The sequence below is a fragment of the Periplaneta americana genome, chromosome 7, assembly GCF_040183065.1.
Source record: "Periplaneta americana isolate PAMFEO1 chromosome 7, P.americana_PAMFEO1_priV1, whole genome shotgun sequence".
NCBI classification, from domain to species: Eukaryota; Metazoa; Arthropoda; class Insecta; order Blattodea; family Blattidae; genus Periplaneta; species Periplaneta americana.
In genome coordinates, this window is record NC_091123.1 from 138,703,302 (window position 1) to 138,718,323 (window position 15,022).

The 15,022-nt window shown below is 36.0% G+C and overlaps 1 protein-coding gene across 4 annotated transcripts in view; it reads right to left on the bottom strand.

Annotated features, from left to right (window-relative positions):
* Galphao (G protein alpha o subunit) overlaps positions 1-15,022 on the bottom strand; it is a 571,293-nt gene that overhangs the window by 304,285 nt on the left and 251,986 nt on the right. For all 4 annotated transcript variants that reach the window (XM_069831369.1, XM_069831367.1, XM_069831370.1 and 1 more), the window contains exon 3: positions 2,692-2,833. In XM_069831369.1, the coding sequence (XP_069687470.1) occupies positions 2,692-2,833 (142 nt within the window). The remainder of the gene's footprint in view (positions 1-2,691; positions 2,834-15,022) is intronic.

A 15,022-nucleotide genomic window follows, 5' to 3' on the forward strand; every position in this document is an offset into this window, starting at 1 on the left:
GATTTTTAGATCATAAATGCATTGTTTTTAGGACATATTTTCATGATTTATAGGTCATCAAAATCCTAGCCCTACCTATAATATTCGAAATGAACTCCATTGAAATAATCTGAGCTCTCACATTTGTTATTAGTATTTTAAAAATACTATGGATTATAAAAAAAAAACAATGTTAAAATAATAATGCATTCCATAAAATTTGAGAAAAAAATATTTTTGCAAGAGAGAAGTAAAAAAAGAAATTAAGTATTCATGCAGTTATTACAAACATTTTAAAGCAGGGATGCGGAACATGTACTCACTAGATACTTTCTCCTCTTTTTCTCGTTCAACCCAGTTCAATACCAGTGCCGAGCACGTGGTCTTAACCAGGGTTTTAAGCAACAGTCGCATTTGTCGCATTTTGCTACCCGACTTCTAAAAATGCAACAAAACTTTCAGTGTAAATGTGCAAAAATGTGACAATCACATTGGACTTCAGAAAGGAAGATGGTAATGGAGAACATGAAATCTGAATGTGCATGAACTAATCAATTCTGGAGAATCTGAATTTAAATGAAATGCTGACAGTATGGACAATATTCGAAAAGATATTGAGTAATAGATGTTCAGGAATGGATTTCAAAGAGTTGGTGCAATTCAAGTAAGTTAAGTGAACAATTTCTTCTAAATGCTAACCACACCTACAGAGACATCAACACAGACATGGAAATACTACACATACAACTAAAAAGCCAGAAACTAAACACATTAGAACAATATTAAATATACAGACACACACAAACACAAACGCACCCCAATGAAATTCTCAACACACAACTCAATTTCAGAACATACACACTCTTTCACTCTACATTACACTACACGAACGCACCCTCACAGGAAACAAAACAAGAGGTGCCAAGACCAACAACGACCAGTTCTGAGGATGACCCATAAAAGGACGATACATGTAAACCAGATACGACAGAATTTAACACAAGAAAGTCATATAATACATATTCCGAAGTGATACAGTGTTAAAAGTTGTGTAATCAAGATGTATAATTTCTTCTAATTCATTTATATAATTCCTGCGCGTACTGTAAATTGTGAACGAGGATTTAGTTGAATGAATCTTTTAAAAACTAGAATTAGAAACCGCCTTTCATTAAAAACAGTTACACTCTGCTAACAATAAATCTTGAAGGGTCTATTCGTAAAAAAAATTCAATGTTTAGAATACCCATAAAATAACATACGAGTATTTTAATGTGATGCAAATTCAGCAATAATTGATTCTAAACATACCTGCGTCTAATGATTAACTTACATACGTATATCTAGAGTGCGGTAAGATGGATTGAAAGTAATACAACCACAGTCTAGTATATACAGTCACGAAGCTTGAGTTGTTGAGGGTACCAGGAACAATAGACTGTGCAGGTACTATTTCGCAATGTCTGTAGTGAGGCGATAGTAGCGATCCTAGTGGTTAGCAACTATTTATGGCTGCATATTTACTACGTATTGAGCTTCGTGGCTGTATATACTAGACTGTGATACAACTCCAAGAAACAAATTACATACCGGTAACTTTTTTTTTTCTGCATACTTCATTAATTTTATATTTCTGTATAATTATTTAGCCTATAATGTTGCACAAGATTTTAGAAATTTGCACAAATATAATTTTTCATTTGTACATTTTTGCGACAATTATTTATTTTATAGCTTAAACTCTGGTCTTAAACCCCCTCTGATGTGATCACTGGCGTTGGCCCATTACTCTCCACGAACCTTGGATTTACTTATCGGGTAAATAAAGAAGATGGCTTCGAAACGAAGGTTTAATTTTTACGATGAATGGAAGAAAATCATTTTTTTCTCCCTTCAAGATGGAAAAGCGGAATGTTCACTTTGGATCAAACATAAGGAATTTGCGTCATATTCACTGCTAAGTACATGCCACTGCAATCTTCACGTTCAGTCAATGTTCCGTGTCCCTACTTCATAACGTGGGTTGTTCCTGCAGTAACTCCTTGTGCAAAATATACAATTTTTCAGTAGGAGGAAAACACACGTTAATTCATCCTATGCCAACGTACATATGGGACTGTGAACTCTTACATTTTCGAAACAAGGAAATATAATTACATATAGAAGATTTTATTATTTGCTGTATCACTATTTAAGCTATTTAATAGAGCAAAAATCTGAAAATCGATAAATATGTCACACAGGAGTTATTGCAGGAACAACGACGATAAACAAACGGTGCTTAAATCTTGGAAAGTGTTGAAATGGACTTTTTACCCATGACGCTCACTTCCCCATCGCTGATTTAAAGTAAGAATCGTTTAAAAATTCGTCGATTTATGGAAAATATCAGGTATAATTTTCACCCTAAATTCTGGAAATGAATTACTGTTAACTGAACATACTCCTTTAAAATATTAAAAACCCAGACTACAGGAGAATGCATATATTGCAAATTTTGCTAATTTACTTTCACGAAAACTAAAAGATACTGATATACGAAGGTATTAAATACACTTAATTTATACATTCGTAAAGATGTATCTCCCCCCCTTAAATCACTGGAGAACTGAGTAATAGACAACCCACATGGTTAAAAGACGAGCGAATGGGAAACACCTTATCGGTCGGTCGTCCTGCAGACACTGAAGTAATGGAATCAGAACACTTTACCTCTCTCTCATTGTTGCCGAAGCTGATGCCAAGGTTAGGCATGGCCCTCAAAATGGCCACCAAGGACTGAATCGTATTACTGTACACTACAGGCCTGTACTGCTTGAAGTCCTCCGGCGTGAATCCGCTCTCGTGGATAATTCTGGAATAAAGAACAACAATAAAATTACTTCCTGAAATCTAGACTTGGTCATGGTTTTCTTTGGACAGCCCGCAGGAAACTTAGAGATATGATTGTGCAGACAGTAATTCAATATATTTTTTGTTATCTAATTCTAAATCCACAATGGCCAGCGTTCCAAAAATTTTTCAAAAAAAAAAAAAAAAATCGTATACTAAGCTTGAAACTATTGTTTTTTCTGAAGAAGTTCTCGATTAGACAAAAGAAAAAAATACTACGTACAGGGTGATCCGGGCTAGTGTTACAAACTTCTACGGAAAATGGGGAAGGGCACATGTATCAATTTGAGATAAGGAACCCTGGTCCGGAAATGACTGAGTCGCAATTTACAAGCAAAAATAGTTGTGTGGAAATGAAATAATTTTATTTTTCTGTACACTTTATTTATGTATATTTATCTATACATCTTACACATACTGTATTCATCTGACGTTGTTTACGTTGTCTACTTACAGTATTCCATTCAGTGCGCTGTCTGAGGAGCGGGGACAGGAAACTACACTAAAGCAATGCAGATAGCGTAATGTGTAACGGAAATGGTCGGTCCTGATATGCACGTCTGTAGACAGCAGTATATGTGTACAAGTTGCAGTGTCCAGTCGATCAGTCCTAGTCAAATGGAGGAATACACGAGAGCGGAATATGCAGGCCTGATTTTCGAATACGGACGAGCCAATGGGAACAGTAGACAAGCTCACAGACTGTATCGGGCAAGTACCCACGTAGGAGGCATCCGGCCCATACCATCTTTCCACGACTGTTCCAAAGGTTAAGGGAGGGAGGGCACGTGGTGCCAAATTACAATTTCATTTCCACACAACTATTTTTGCTTATAACTTTCGACTCAGTCGTTTCCGGACCAGGTTCCTTATCTCAAATTGATACATGTGCCCTTCCCCATCATCCCTGAAAGTTTGTAATACCAACCCGGAAACACCCTGTATAAAACATTATACCGTATCTTACTATTAACGACAATAAGTGTAATTTATACTGAAATAAAAATATATTTAATTTAAAAAAAATTAACGATTTTAATACAAAATTAAATTTTGAATTCTTTATATACTTACATAATAGAGGACCTCCGAATTCACAGTTCTTTCAAAGAAAACCATGCTCTCCCCTTTAACTACATCACTCTTACTCTATTAGTATATTAGTCCCCTTTGAGGTCCATTCTACTGTCCGAAATTGGAACGGTGTGTATGCGTTACGGTTTCTATGCAGGTCGCCTCTGAACCCCACTCCACAGCTTACAGAATCCTTTCACCTTTCCGCGTAGACCTCATCGCGATCCCTCAATTCCGATCCCACGAGCTACCATGAGCCCAAGATACATAACACTACCACCAGCAACTAATGACCACATACTACAACCGAAATATGGGAAAGAAACGGAGATGATGATGAAAGAGGTAAAGCATAATAATGATGGCGATGTGAGTCTGAGGCCCAAAGCCGAAAGTTACCCAGCAAGTCTACTGCAATTGGTTGAGGGAAAAACTCGGAAAATACTCAACCAGGTAACTTGCCCCAACAGAATTTGAACCCGGGCGTGCTCGTTTCACGGTCAGACATGCTAACCTTTACTCCACAGCAGTGGAAGTTATAGTCTTCCACTATTAGCGGCAGCAAACTCGCAATTTTTCTATAATTAATTATTTTTTATTATGAAATCAAATGTTGCATTCTTTATGATACAGCCTAAATAACACGGGACCTCGGAGAGAAACCATGCACTCCCCTTTAAACTATACCACCCTTAGTCGGGTTTCCATCGTGAACATCGGACTTAACAAGAATCACTGATGAAGAATCGGTATAACGGAGAAAAATTCTCTCCGGCACTGGGTCTCGAACCCGGGTTTCTAGCTTTACGTGTTGACGCTTTATCCATTAAGCCACACCGGATTCAAGTTCCGATGGCGGATTGAATCCTTCTCATTTTTAAGTTCTACCTACTGTGTTTCCCTTTTGTTGGCCTACCCTTGTGTACTGTGTCGCAGTAGACACAACGTCCAACCACAAGTACAGAGGTGCACTCATTACGAGTGACTAAGTGGCCGGGGTCCGACGGATACTGGCTTAGTGGATAAAGCGCCAGCACGTAACGCTGTAAACCCGGGTTCGAGTCCCGCTGCCGGAGAGAATTTTCCTCCGTCCTACCGATTCTTCACCATATGAAAACGCAGAATTACTGCACCGAAACTCCATATCGTCGTTGTTCCTGCAATAACTCCTATGTGCAAAATGTAAAATTTTTTAGTAGGAAGAAAAAACATTTATTCATCCTATGGCAGCCATACATAGGGGATTTTATTATTTGCTGTACAATCCTACCATTCCATATTACTTCCAAAAGTACCAGCTACAGAAGAGCTTTAAGTAATCGGACTTCTGGTTGGAGCAAGAGCTACCGCTAGGCTCTCTTCATGAAAGATGTGTTTAAGAGGCTTGGAATACCTACATCTATTATTCCGATTGTAACTTTAGCTGCATTGAAAGGATCAATTGCTCTCCTGAAGCATCACCTATATTCGAAATGAAACCAAGTTCATTAACATTCTTTACATTTTTGTAACACTTATCTACCTCTCTAAAACTAGGTATATTTCCAATCACAAAACGTATTTGCAGCTATGTACTGGTAGGAGTTTCATTGTCAAAACAAAATTAATGGTTCCCTGAACTTGTAAATTTTAAATGGTTAAGTACTCTTTGTCCCTTGTGGCAGCTCACGAATAGTGAGAAGATTTCTAAATTCTAAATATTTAAGTTATTTAATGGAGCAAAAATCTGAAAATCGATAAATGTCACATAGGAGTTATTGCAGGAACGACGACGATATGTACTTCGGTACATCATACAGTAGAACCCCGATTTTCCGTCACTCTATTAACCGATTGGTGGATTATCCGATTGTCTTTCTCTCTCGCTTTTTGTTTTTCTACAGAAAAAGTTAGTACAAGTTTTTTCTACAGTGTTTTTTTTACAAACAGAATATAATCTATTCTTCGAGTGACCGTACTGTCTAACTTTTATGCAAAATGTCTTCCACAGATATCAAAAGAAAACGTGTTGTGCTACGAAAAAAAAAAGTACAAGTAGGCTTAATTGAATGGTTTGGGAAAAGAGAAACTGTAATTCATCTCGCACCTGAATATGACATAGAATTATAATTGGCGGGATTTAATGAAAAACAAATATAAATTGTATACAGTATCGATATATAAATCTACAACATGAGACCTGTACTATTCCTATCTTTACAGCCATCATAAGGAGTTTCCTTGGCCATTAAAAACCTGTTGTTAAAAACCAGACTTATGATTCACTATCTAGTGTATTCAGTGGCGACTCCTTCATATTTCTTAGGAGGAGGAAAGAAGGTAACAGGACGAAATGACACCTTCTTGAATGAAACATGCTACAAATTAGTCAACATGCACACATGTAAGACCAGGTAGTGTTGGGGTTGGCCTTCCCTTCTGTATAGCAATAATCTGTTCTTGTAAACTGAGTTTCCTAAATTTTCCATAAAATATGTTTTCACTTCCATTCATTGTTGAATAATTGCACAAATTAACAATTACAAGGAAGTTCACCTCGCAGCATTTTTCGAGCACACTACAGCATCACACGTGTTGGAAGTGACTATAGCTACTAACACGTAATCGGAAACATAATCTGAGGAAAGCGAGAACACTGCACCCACCCACGTGGTCTGTGTTGCCACATGTGCATTGTACAAGTTCAGTATCACATGCTTTTGAAAAATATCAGTTCTTGTAAAGTCATACTACCCAATTTTTTATGTTAAAAATAATGTAGTTTGGAGTACCTACTTACTTTCAATTTCAAATATATTTGTACAAAACTGACAACTTGGCTGTTGCCCTGTCTAGTACACAATGAATGGAAGTGAATTTCAGGGGCCAAAAATATCTGCGATACTAACGTAGAACTACTTACTGTTTGTTTTATATAAACACGACTTTAACTTTCAAATATCCTTGAAAGTTTCAAACCATGAATAGTAGCCTATATATAGTGCAATGAATAAATTTTTTATTTATAATTAAAAAAAAAAGTTTGTATGGTGTCTTTCATAGCTTTGGGTTAAAACTGTTTTTATTGTGCCTCCCCCTAGTTGTGTTATAGTCTGGTTGAATGCAAGATCGTTAGATGGCAGCGGTAGTGAGCTTGCTGCACGACCAGTCGGTTTCTATTTCCCGCCCATGTGCTGATTCAGAGGAGGATCTCCTCCCTCTCCGTTCATCTACTCGCTTTAAAACTGTGCTTCTTTCTCTGGCCGCTAGTGCGCTGTTGTCTATGTGTGCTAATTGCAGTAAAGGAGGAATGGATTGGCTTTCCTCCACAAAAAACAATCTCGGATCTTTCTCACAGTTTTCTAGCAGCACATGAGCGCGCATCGTTTAAAACTCGATGAACCGAGGTTTTCTTATAGCTGTGAACTTAAAAATTATCGAATCTTACTTGAATTTCAAGGCACATATTTTATTTGGTATTTACTTTCAAAAGAAGAAAAATGTGAGGAGGACGTTCCTCCCTTCCCGCCCCCGAGGAACCACCACTGAGTGTATTAAAAAAAGATCACGGAGGAAATTACGAAACTGTATTATGCACTCAATTTATGAAAACCTTTTATGATACGGATTATCCGATTTTTTCGATTAACCGTTCACTCTACCCCCTTCATTACCTCGGATAATAGAGGTTCTACTGTAGTAATAAGAATCATTGAGTTGATCAACATTTTATACATGGAATAGTTTCGGTTTGCTGAATGTAAAACTCCTACACGAGTTGGAAATGACGACTCATTTAACCAAAGGTGTACCGGACTCGCCCTTTCAACACAGTGATGCATGCATGAGGGAAAGAGAAGGCGCTGGCCGCTGCTGACAGGTGGAGTGCCAGCCGCGCCGTTATGAACACATGGGTGTGTCAAATTAGCACCGATGCGGGTTCCGTAATTGAAAACTGTAAAATTTATAGAGCATCTGTGTGATGTCGCTACCTCAACCATCACCAAAAGCTCCAACACCACCTCAACTCCTACACGATGGTTCATGCTTGCTGTACGATTTGCACGTTACCACTGTCATCTCAGACCCAGTTTCAAACCTCACACCAATCACGACATTTATCTCCCACAAAAGTCTCGCTTCTCAGTTAATTATCAATTCACCATATTTCCAGTAGCGCTGGTGGTCAAAATAATGAGTGTGCTACAATTTCTATATTGGCCTACTGTATACACTTATATGTATTTATCTTAATTTGAGACTCGCCTAGTGACGAAATATGAAATCCATACGACGTTCCTTCCTACTGTAGAACCTGTCAATTACCCTGGTGTTAAACCCTTCAACTTGGATATCATACTCTTTTCTACTGACACTGTTACTTCACAGAATGGATCCTGTGAATTGTTGGAGGCTATGTACCGTAACAATTGAACAGCTCCATCTATATTCCGGAAGGCAGGTGTTCCGTACAGAACTCAAAGTTGTGTCTTTAACACTCTTTTGTTCAGTACTGTATAGCTGTTGACAGCAACTACAAGTTCGCGTTCAGGAAAATTAGGCTATCCGAAAATTGCCAGAAAATTTGCTGTTTAACAATTTTGTTGCATCTAGATAGCTTAAAGACTGGAAACGGTGAGTAGTTTTCTGAATTATACGGTCACATACTTCCTTGGCTACAGTTTTCTGGGATTCCATTCTCCGTCGCTTGCTGACTGGTTCAGGAAGAATCTCAAAAACCAGGTAGACGGCAGCAGCAGTCGGACACTTGATTTACCAAATAGGCCTACATTGTAAATAGTTCCGAGTTCTTCCACAAACAAGCATTCTTTCGTTACGCTTTACTTTTGCAATCTCCAAGCTGTGTTGTGCTGAAGCTGACTACAGCACTTCCCCGCGTAAAAATAGCCAATCAGGGCAGTGATTTCAGCTTCGCACATGCGCATTAATTGTCTACATTCTCATGCAGAGTTTTGAGTAGCACATTGTACCCCCTGAGGCACCGAAGAGCGAAGACTAAACACTCTATAACGCGTCATGAATATAACCACGGAAAATTGTCAAATGGCAGAACAGATACTATGGTGGTATTGCAAATACATTATTTGAGCAAAAATTATCATTGTGCAGTAGCACTGTAGCACATAAGAACGGGCCGCCACTGCATATTTCCAATGGAACATTCTGTTTTTGTATGTCCTACACCGCATAGAGTATGGGCAATGGGTACAAGTGGGCAAGAAACTAGTTCGATTAATTAAAATGTGTCTTAGTGAAACGTACAGCAGAGTCCGTACAGATCAAGTTTCTGCCAGATGCGTTTCCAATTCACTGAGGACTAAAGCAAGGAGATGCACTATTACCTTTACTTTTTAACTTTACTCTAGAGTACGCCATTAGGAAAGTTCAGAATAACAGAGAGGGTTTGGAACTGAACGGGTTACATCAGCTTCTTGTCTATGCGGATGACGTGAATATGTTACGAGAAAATCCACAAACGATTAGGGAAAATAAGGGAATTTTACTTGAAGCAAGTGAAGAGATATGTTTGGAAGTAAACCCCGAAACGACAAAGTATATGATTACGTCTCGTGATGAGAATATTATACGAAAAGGAAATATAAAAATTGGAAATTTATCCTTTGAAGAAGAGGAAAAATTCAAATACCTAGGAGCAGCAGTAACAAATATAAATGATACTCGGGAGGAAATTAAACACAAAATAAATATGGGAAATACCTGTTATTATTCGGTTGAGAAGCTTTTATCATCCAGTCTGCTGTCAAAAAATCTGAAAGTTAGAATTTATAAAACAGTTATATTACCGGTCGTTCTTTATGGTTGTAAAACTTGGACTCTCACTTTGAAAGAAGAACATAGGTTAAAGGTGTTTGGGAATAAGCTGCTTAGGAAAATATTTGGGGCTAAGAGGGATGAAGTTACAGTAGAATGGAGAATGTTGCACAACACAGAACTGCACGCATTGTATTCTTCACCTGACATAATTAGGAACATTAAATCCAGACGTTTGAGATGGGCAGGGCATGTAGCACGTATGGACGAATCTAGAAATGCATATAGTGTGTTATTGGGAGGCCGGAGGGGAAAAAGACCTTTGGGGAGCCCGAGACGTAGATGGGAAGATAATATTAAAATAGATTTGAGGGAGGTGGGATATGATGGTAGAGACTAGATTAATCTTGCTCAGGATAGGGACCAATGGCGGGCTTATGTGAGGCGGGCTTATGTGAGGGCGGCAATGAACCTCCGGGTTCCTTGAAAGCCAATAAGTATTATTATTATTATTATTATTATTATTATTATTATTATTATTATTCTTCGAATATTCAGAGATTCACCAAATTCTATTACTCGTCAAATTCAATTGTTGTTGTTGTTGTTTAGTCAACTCTCCGAAGAAAGGTCTGAACCTCACAAGTGATACCAAGAAGCTATCACTTATGAGGCAACTAGGCCAGAAGATAATGGGGTAGAGTAGCCAGTTTCTTTCCCCCCTCATTCAATTAATGTACTTTTTAAATACATCCCACAGGTGAATTTGTATCGGGTCTGTATACTATTAACCACATACTTCCAAGGCACTACAATTAGGCCCTACATTTCCTCATGCTGAGTACACAGGTCTACGAGGAGGAAGGAAGCTCAATTACTACTTTCCTTATGCATATGACACATCTGGATTTAAATCGCATATAAATTGCGTACTACACCATATTTAGGCGTCACAATGATCATGAGGCCATGCACATTTAATTGGCGTTGTACGACGACGTCAGTCACGGCGCTTCACGAAAAGTCTTCCGAGATGTTTACCGCGGTATGCAGCGGCAATAATAGCGTGCATTTCAGGGAAATGTGAAATATCTTCTATTATTCATCCAGCATATCACGCAATGCAGAGTTGGCTCTGACGGTGTTGAAATAGTGGAAAACACTTCTTATTTATGAAGTGCTGCCACCAGCCATGGTGACGCGGCGTGGGAGTCGTGTGATCAAACCCCGCCTAAGTCAGTAGCGTTCATTGATTTCTATTGCCGGGCACTTGGCAACCAAGTCGCTGGTTATTCTGAACTGGCATTAACTTCAATGATAGTCACTTGGGGTAACTTTGTAACTGTCAGTGTAACTTCGTACCAGTTCCCAATTTTACTAGAAGATTTAATTTCACATTTTCTAAGTGTGATATCTCTGGACTGAGGCCATTCCCATAAACTACGATCTCTATAGAAATTATTTTATTATGCGATCTCTATGTTTTGCTTTCTATCTATTATGTTTGGTACCTGAATAATATTAGAGGCTCCACGTGGTTAGATATTGCATTGTGTTTATAGCAACTGGTTTATGAACGGTTTTTAACTTCATATTGTAAGTATATAATATTATTTTAGAGTTACAATTTTATTATTGTAAATATTAACGTTTATCCTCTCTTCTTTAAAATACAATAATAACCTCGTGCCATACATAATTCTAATCCTCTGTTCCTTAAAATACAATAATAACCTCGTGACATATATAATTCTAATCCTCTGTTCCTTAAAATACAATAGTAAAAATGTGAATGCATAATTTGAATTCTCTGTTCCTTAAAATACAATAATAACCTCGTGACATGCATAATTCTAATCCTCTGTTCCTTAAAATACAATAACAACATCGTGACATACATAATTCTAATCCTCTGTTCCTTAAAATACAATAATAACCACGTGACATACATAATTCTAATCCTGTTCCTTAAAATACAATAATAACCTCGTGACATACATAATTCTAATCCTCTGTTCCTTAAAATACAATAATAACCTCGTGACATACATAATTCTAATCCTCTGTTCCTTAAAATACAATAGTAAAAATGTGACATGCATAATTTGAATCCTCTGTTCCTTAAAATACAATAATAACCTCGTGACATGCGTAATTCTAATCCTCTATTCCTTAAAATACAATAATAACCTCGTGACATACATAATTCTAATCCTCTGTTCCTTAAAATGCAATAATAACCTCGTGACATACATAATTCTAATCCTCTGTTCCTTAAAATGCAATAATAACCTCGTGACATACATAATTCTAATCCTCTGTTCCTTAAAATACAATAATAACCTCGTGACTTACATAATTCTAATCCTCTGTTCTTTAAAATACAATAGTAAAAATGTGACATGCATAATTTGAATCCTCTGTTCCTTAAAATACAATAATAACCTCGTGACATACATAATTCTAATCCTCTGTTCCTTAAAATACAATAATAACCTCGTGACATACATAATTCTAATCCTCTGTTCCTTAAAATGCAATGATAACCTCGTGACATATATAATTCTAATCCTCTGTTCCTTAAAATGCAATAATAACCTCGTGGCATACATGATTCTAATCCTCTGTTCCTTAAAATACAATAATAACCTCGTGACATACATAATTCTAATCCTCTGTTCCTTAAAATGCAATAATAACTTCGTGACATACATGATTCTAATCCTCTGTTCCTTAAAATACAATAATAACCTCGTGACATACATAATTCTAATCCTCTGTTCCTTAAAATACAATAATAACCTCGTGACATACATAATTCTAATCCTCTGTTATTTAAAATACAATAATAACCTCGTGACATATATAATTCTAATCCTCTGTTCCTTAAAATACAATAATAACCTCGTGACATGCGTAATTCTAATCCTCTGTTCCTTAAATTACAATAGTAACCTCGTGACATAAATAATTCTAATCCTCTGTTCCTTAAAATACAATAGTAAAAATGTGACATGCATAATTTGAATTCTCTGTTCCTTAAAATACAATAATAACCTCGTGACATGCATAATTCTAATCCTCTGTTCCTTAAAATACAATAACAACATCGTGACATACATAATTCTAATCCTCTGTTCCTTAAAATACAATAATAACCACGTGACATACGTAATTCTAATCCTCTGTTCCTTAAAATACAATAATAACCTCGTGACATACATAATTCTAATCCTCTGTTCCTTAAAATACAATAATAACCTCGTGACATATATAATTCTAATCCTCTGTTCCTTAAAATACAATAATAACCTCGTGACATGCGTAATTCTAATCCTCTGTTCCTTAAATTACAATAATAACCTCGTGACATAAATAATTCTAATCCTCTGTTCCTTAAAATACAATAGTAAAAATGTGACATGCATAATTTGAATTCTCTGTTCCTTAAAATACAATAATAACCTCGTGACATGCATAATTCTAATCCTCTGTTCCTTAAAATACAATAACAACCTCGTGACATAAATAATTCTAATCCTCTGTTCCTTAAAATACAATAACAACCTCGTGACATACATAATTCTAATCTTCTGTTCCTTAAAATACAATAATAACCTCGTGACGACATACATAATTCTAATCCTCTGTTCCTTAAAATACAATAATAACCTCGTGGCATACATAATTCTAATCCTCTGTTCCTTAAAATACAATAGTAAAAATGTGACATGCATAATTTGAATCCTCTGTTCCTTAAAATACAATAATAACCTCGTGACATGCGTAATTCTAATCCTCTATTCCTTAAAATACAATAATAACCTCATGACATACATAATTCTAATCCTCTGTTCCTTAAAATGCAATAATAACCTCGTGACACACATAATTCTAATCATCTGTTCCTTAAAATGCAATAATAACCTCGTGACATACATAATTCTAATCCTCTGTTCCTTAAAATACAATAATAACCTCGTGACTTACATAATTCTAATCCTCTGTTCTTTAAAATACAATAGTAAAAATGTGACATGCATAATTTGAATCCTCTGTTCCTTAAAATACAATAATAACCTCGTGACATACATAATTCTAATCCTCTGTTCCTTAAAATACAATAATAACCTCGTGACATACATAATTCTAATCCTCTGTTCCTTAAAATGCAATGATAACCTCGTGACATATATAATTCTAATCCTCTGTTCCTTAAAATGCAATAATAACCTCGTGGCATATATAATTCTAATCCTCTGTTCCTTAAAATACAATAATAACCTCGTGACATATATAATTCTAATCCTCTGTTCCTTAAAATACAATAATAACCTCGTGACATGCGTAATTCTAATCCTCTGTTCCTTAAATTACAATAATAACCTCGTGACATAAATAATTCTAATCCTCTGTTCTTTAAAATACAATAGTAAAAATGTGACATGCATAATTCTAATCCTCTGTTCCTTAAAATACAATAACAACATCGTGACATACATAATTCTAATCCTCTGTTCCTTAAAATACAATAATAACCACGTGACATACATAATTCTAATCCTGTTCCTTAAAATACAATAATAACCTCGTGACATACATAATTCTAATCCTCTGTTCCTTAAAATACAATAGTAAAAATGTGACATGCATAATTTGAATCCTCTGTTCCTTAAAATACAATAATAACCTCGTGACATGCGTAATTCTAATCCTCTATTCCTTAAAATACAATAATAACCTCGTGACATACATAATTCTAATCCTCTGTTCCTTAAAATGCAATAATAACCTCGTGACATACATAATTCTAATCCTCTGTTCCTTAAAATGCAATAATAACCTCGTGACATACATAATTCTAATCCTCTGTTCCTTAAAATACAATAATAACCTCGTGACTTACATAATTCTAATCCTCTGTTCTTTAAAATACAATAGTAAAAATGTGACATGCATAATTTGAATCCTCTGTTCCTTAAAATACAATAATAACCTTGTGACATACATAATTCTAATCCTCTGTTCCTTAAAATACAATAATAACCTCGTGACATACATCATTCTAATCCTCTGTTCCTTAAAATGCAATGATAACCTCGTGACATATATAATTCTAATCCTCTGTTCCTTAAAATGCAATAATAACCTCGTGGCATACATGATTCTAATCCTCTGTTCCTTAAAATACAATAATAACCTCGTGACATACATAATTCTAATCCTCTGTTCCTAAAAATGCAATTATAACTTCGTGACATACATGATTCTAATCCTCTGTTCCTTAAAATACAATAATAACCTC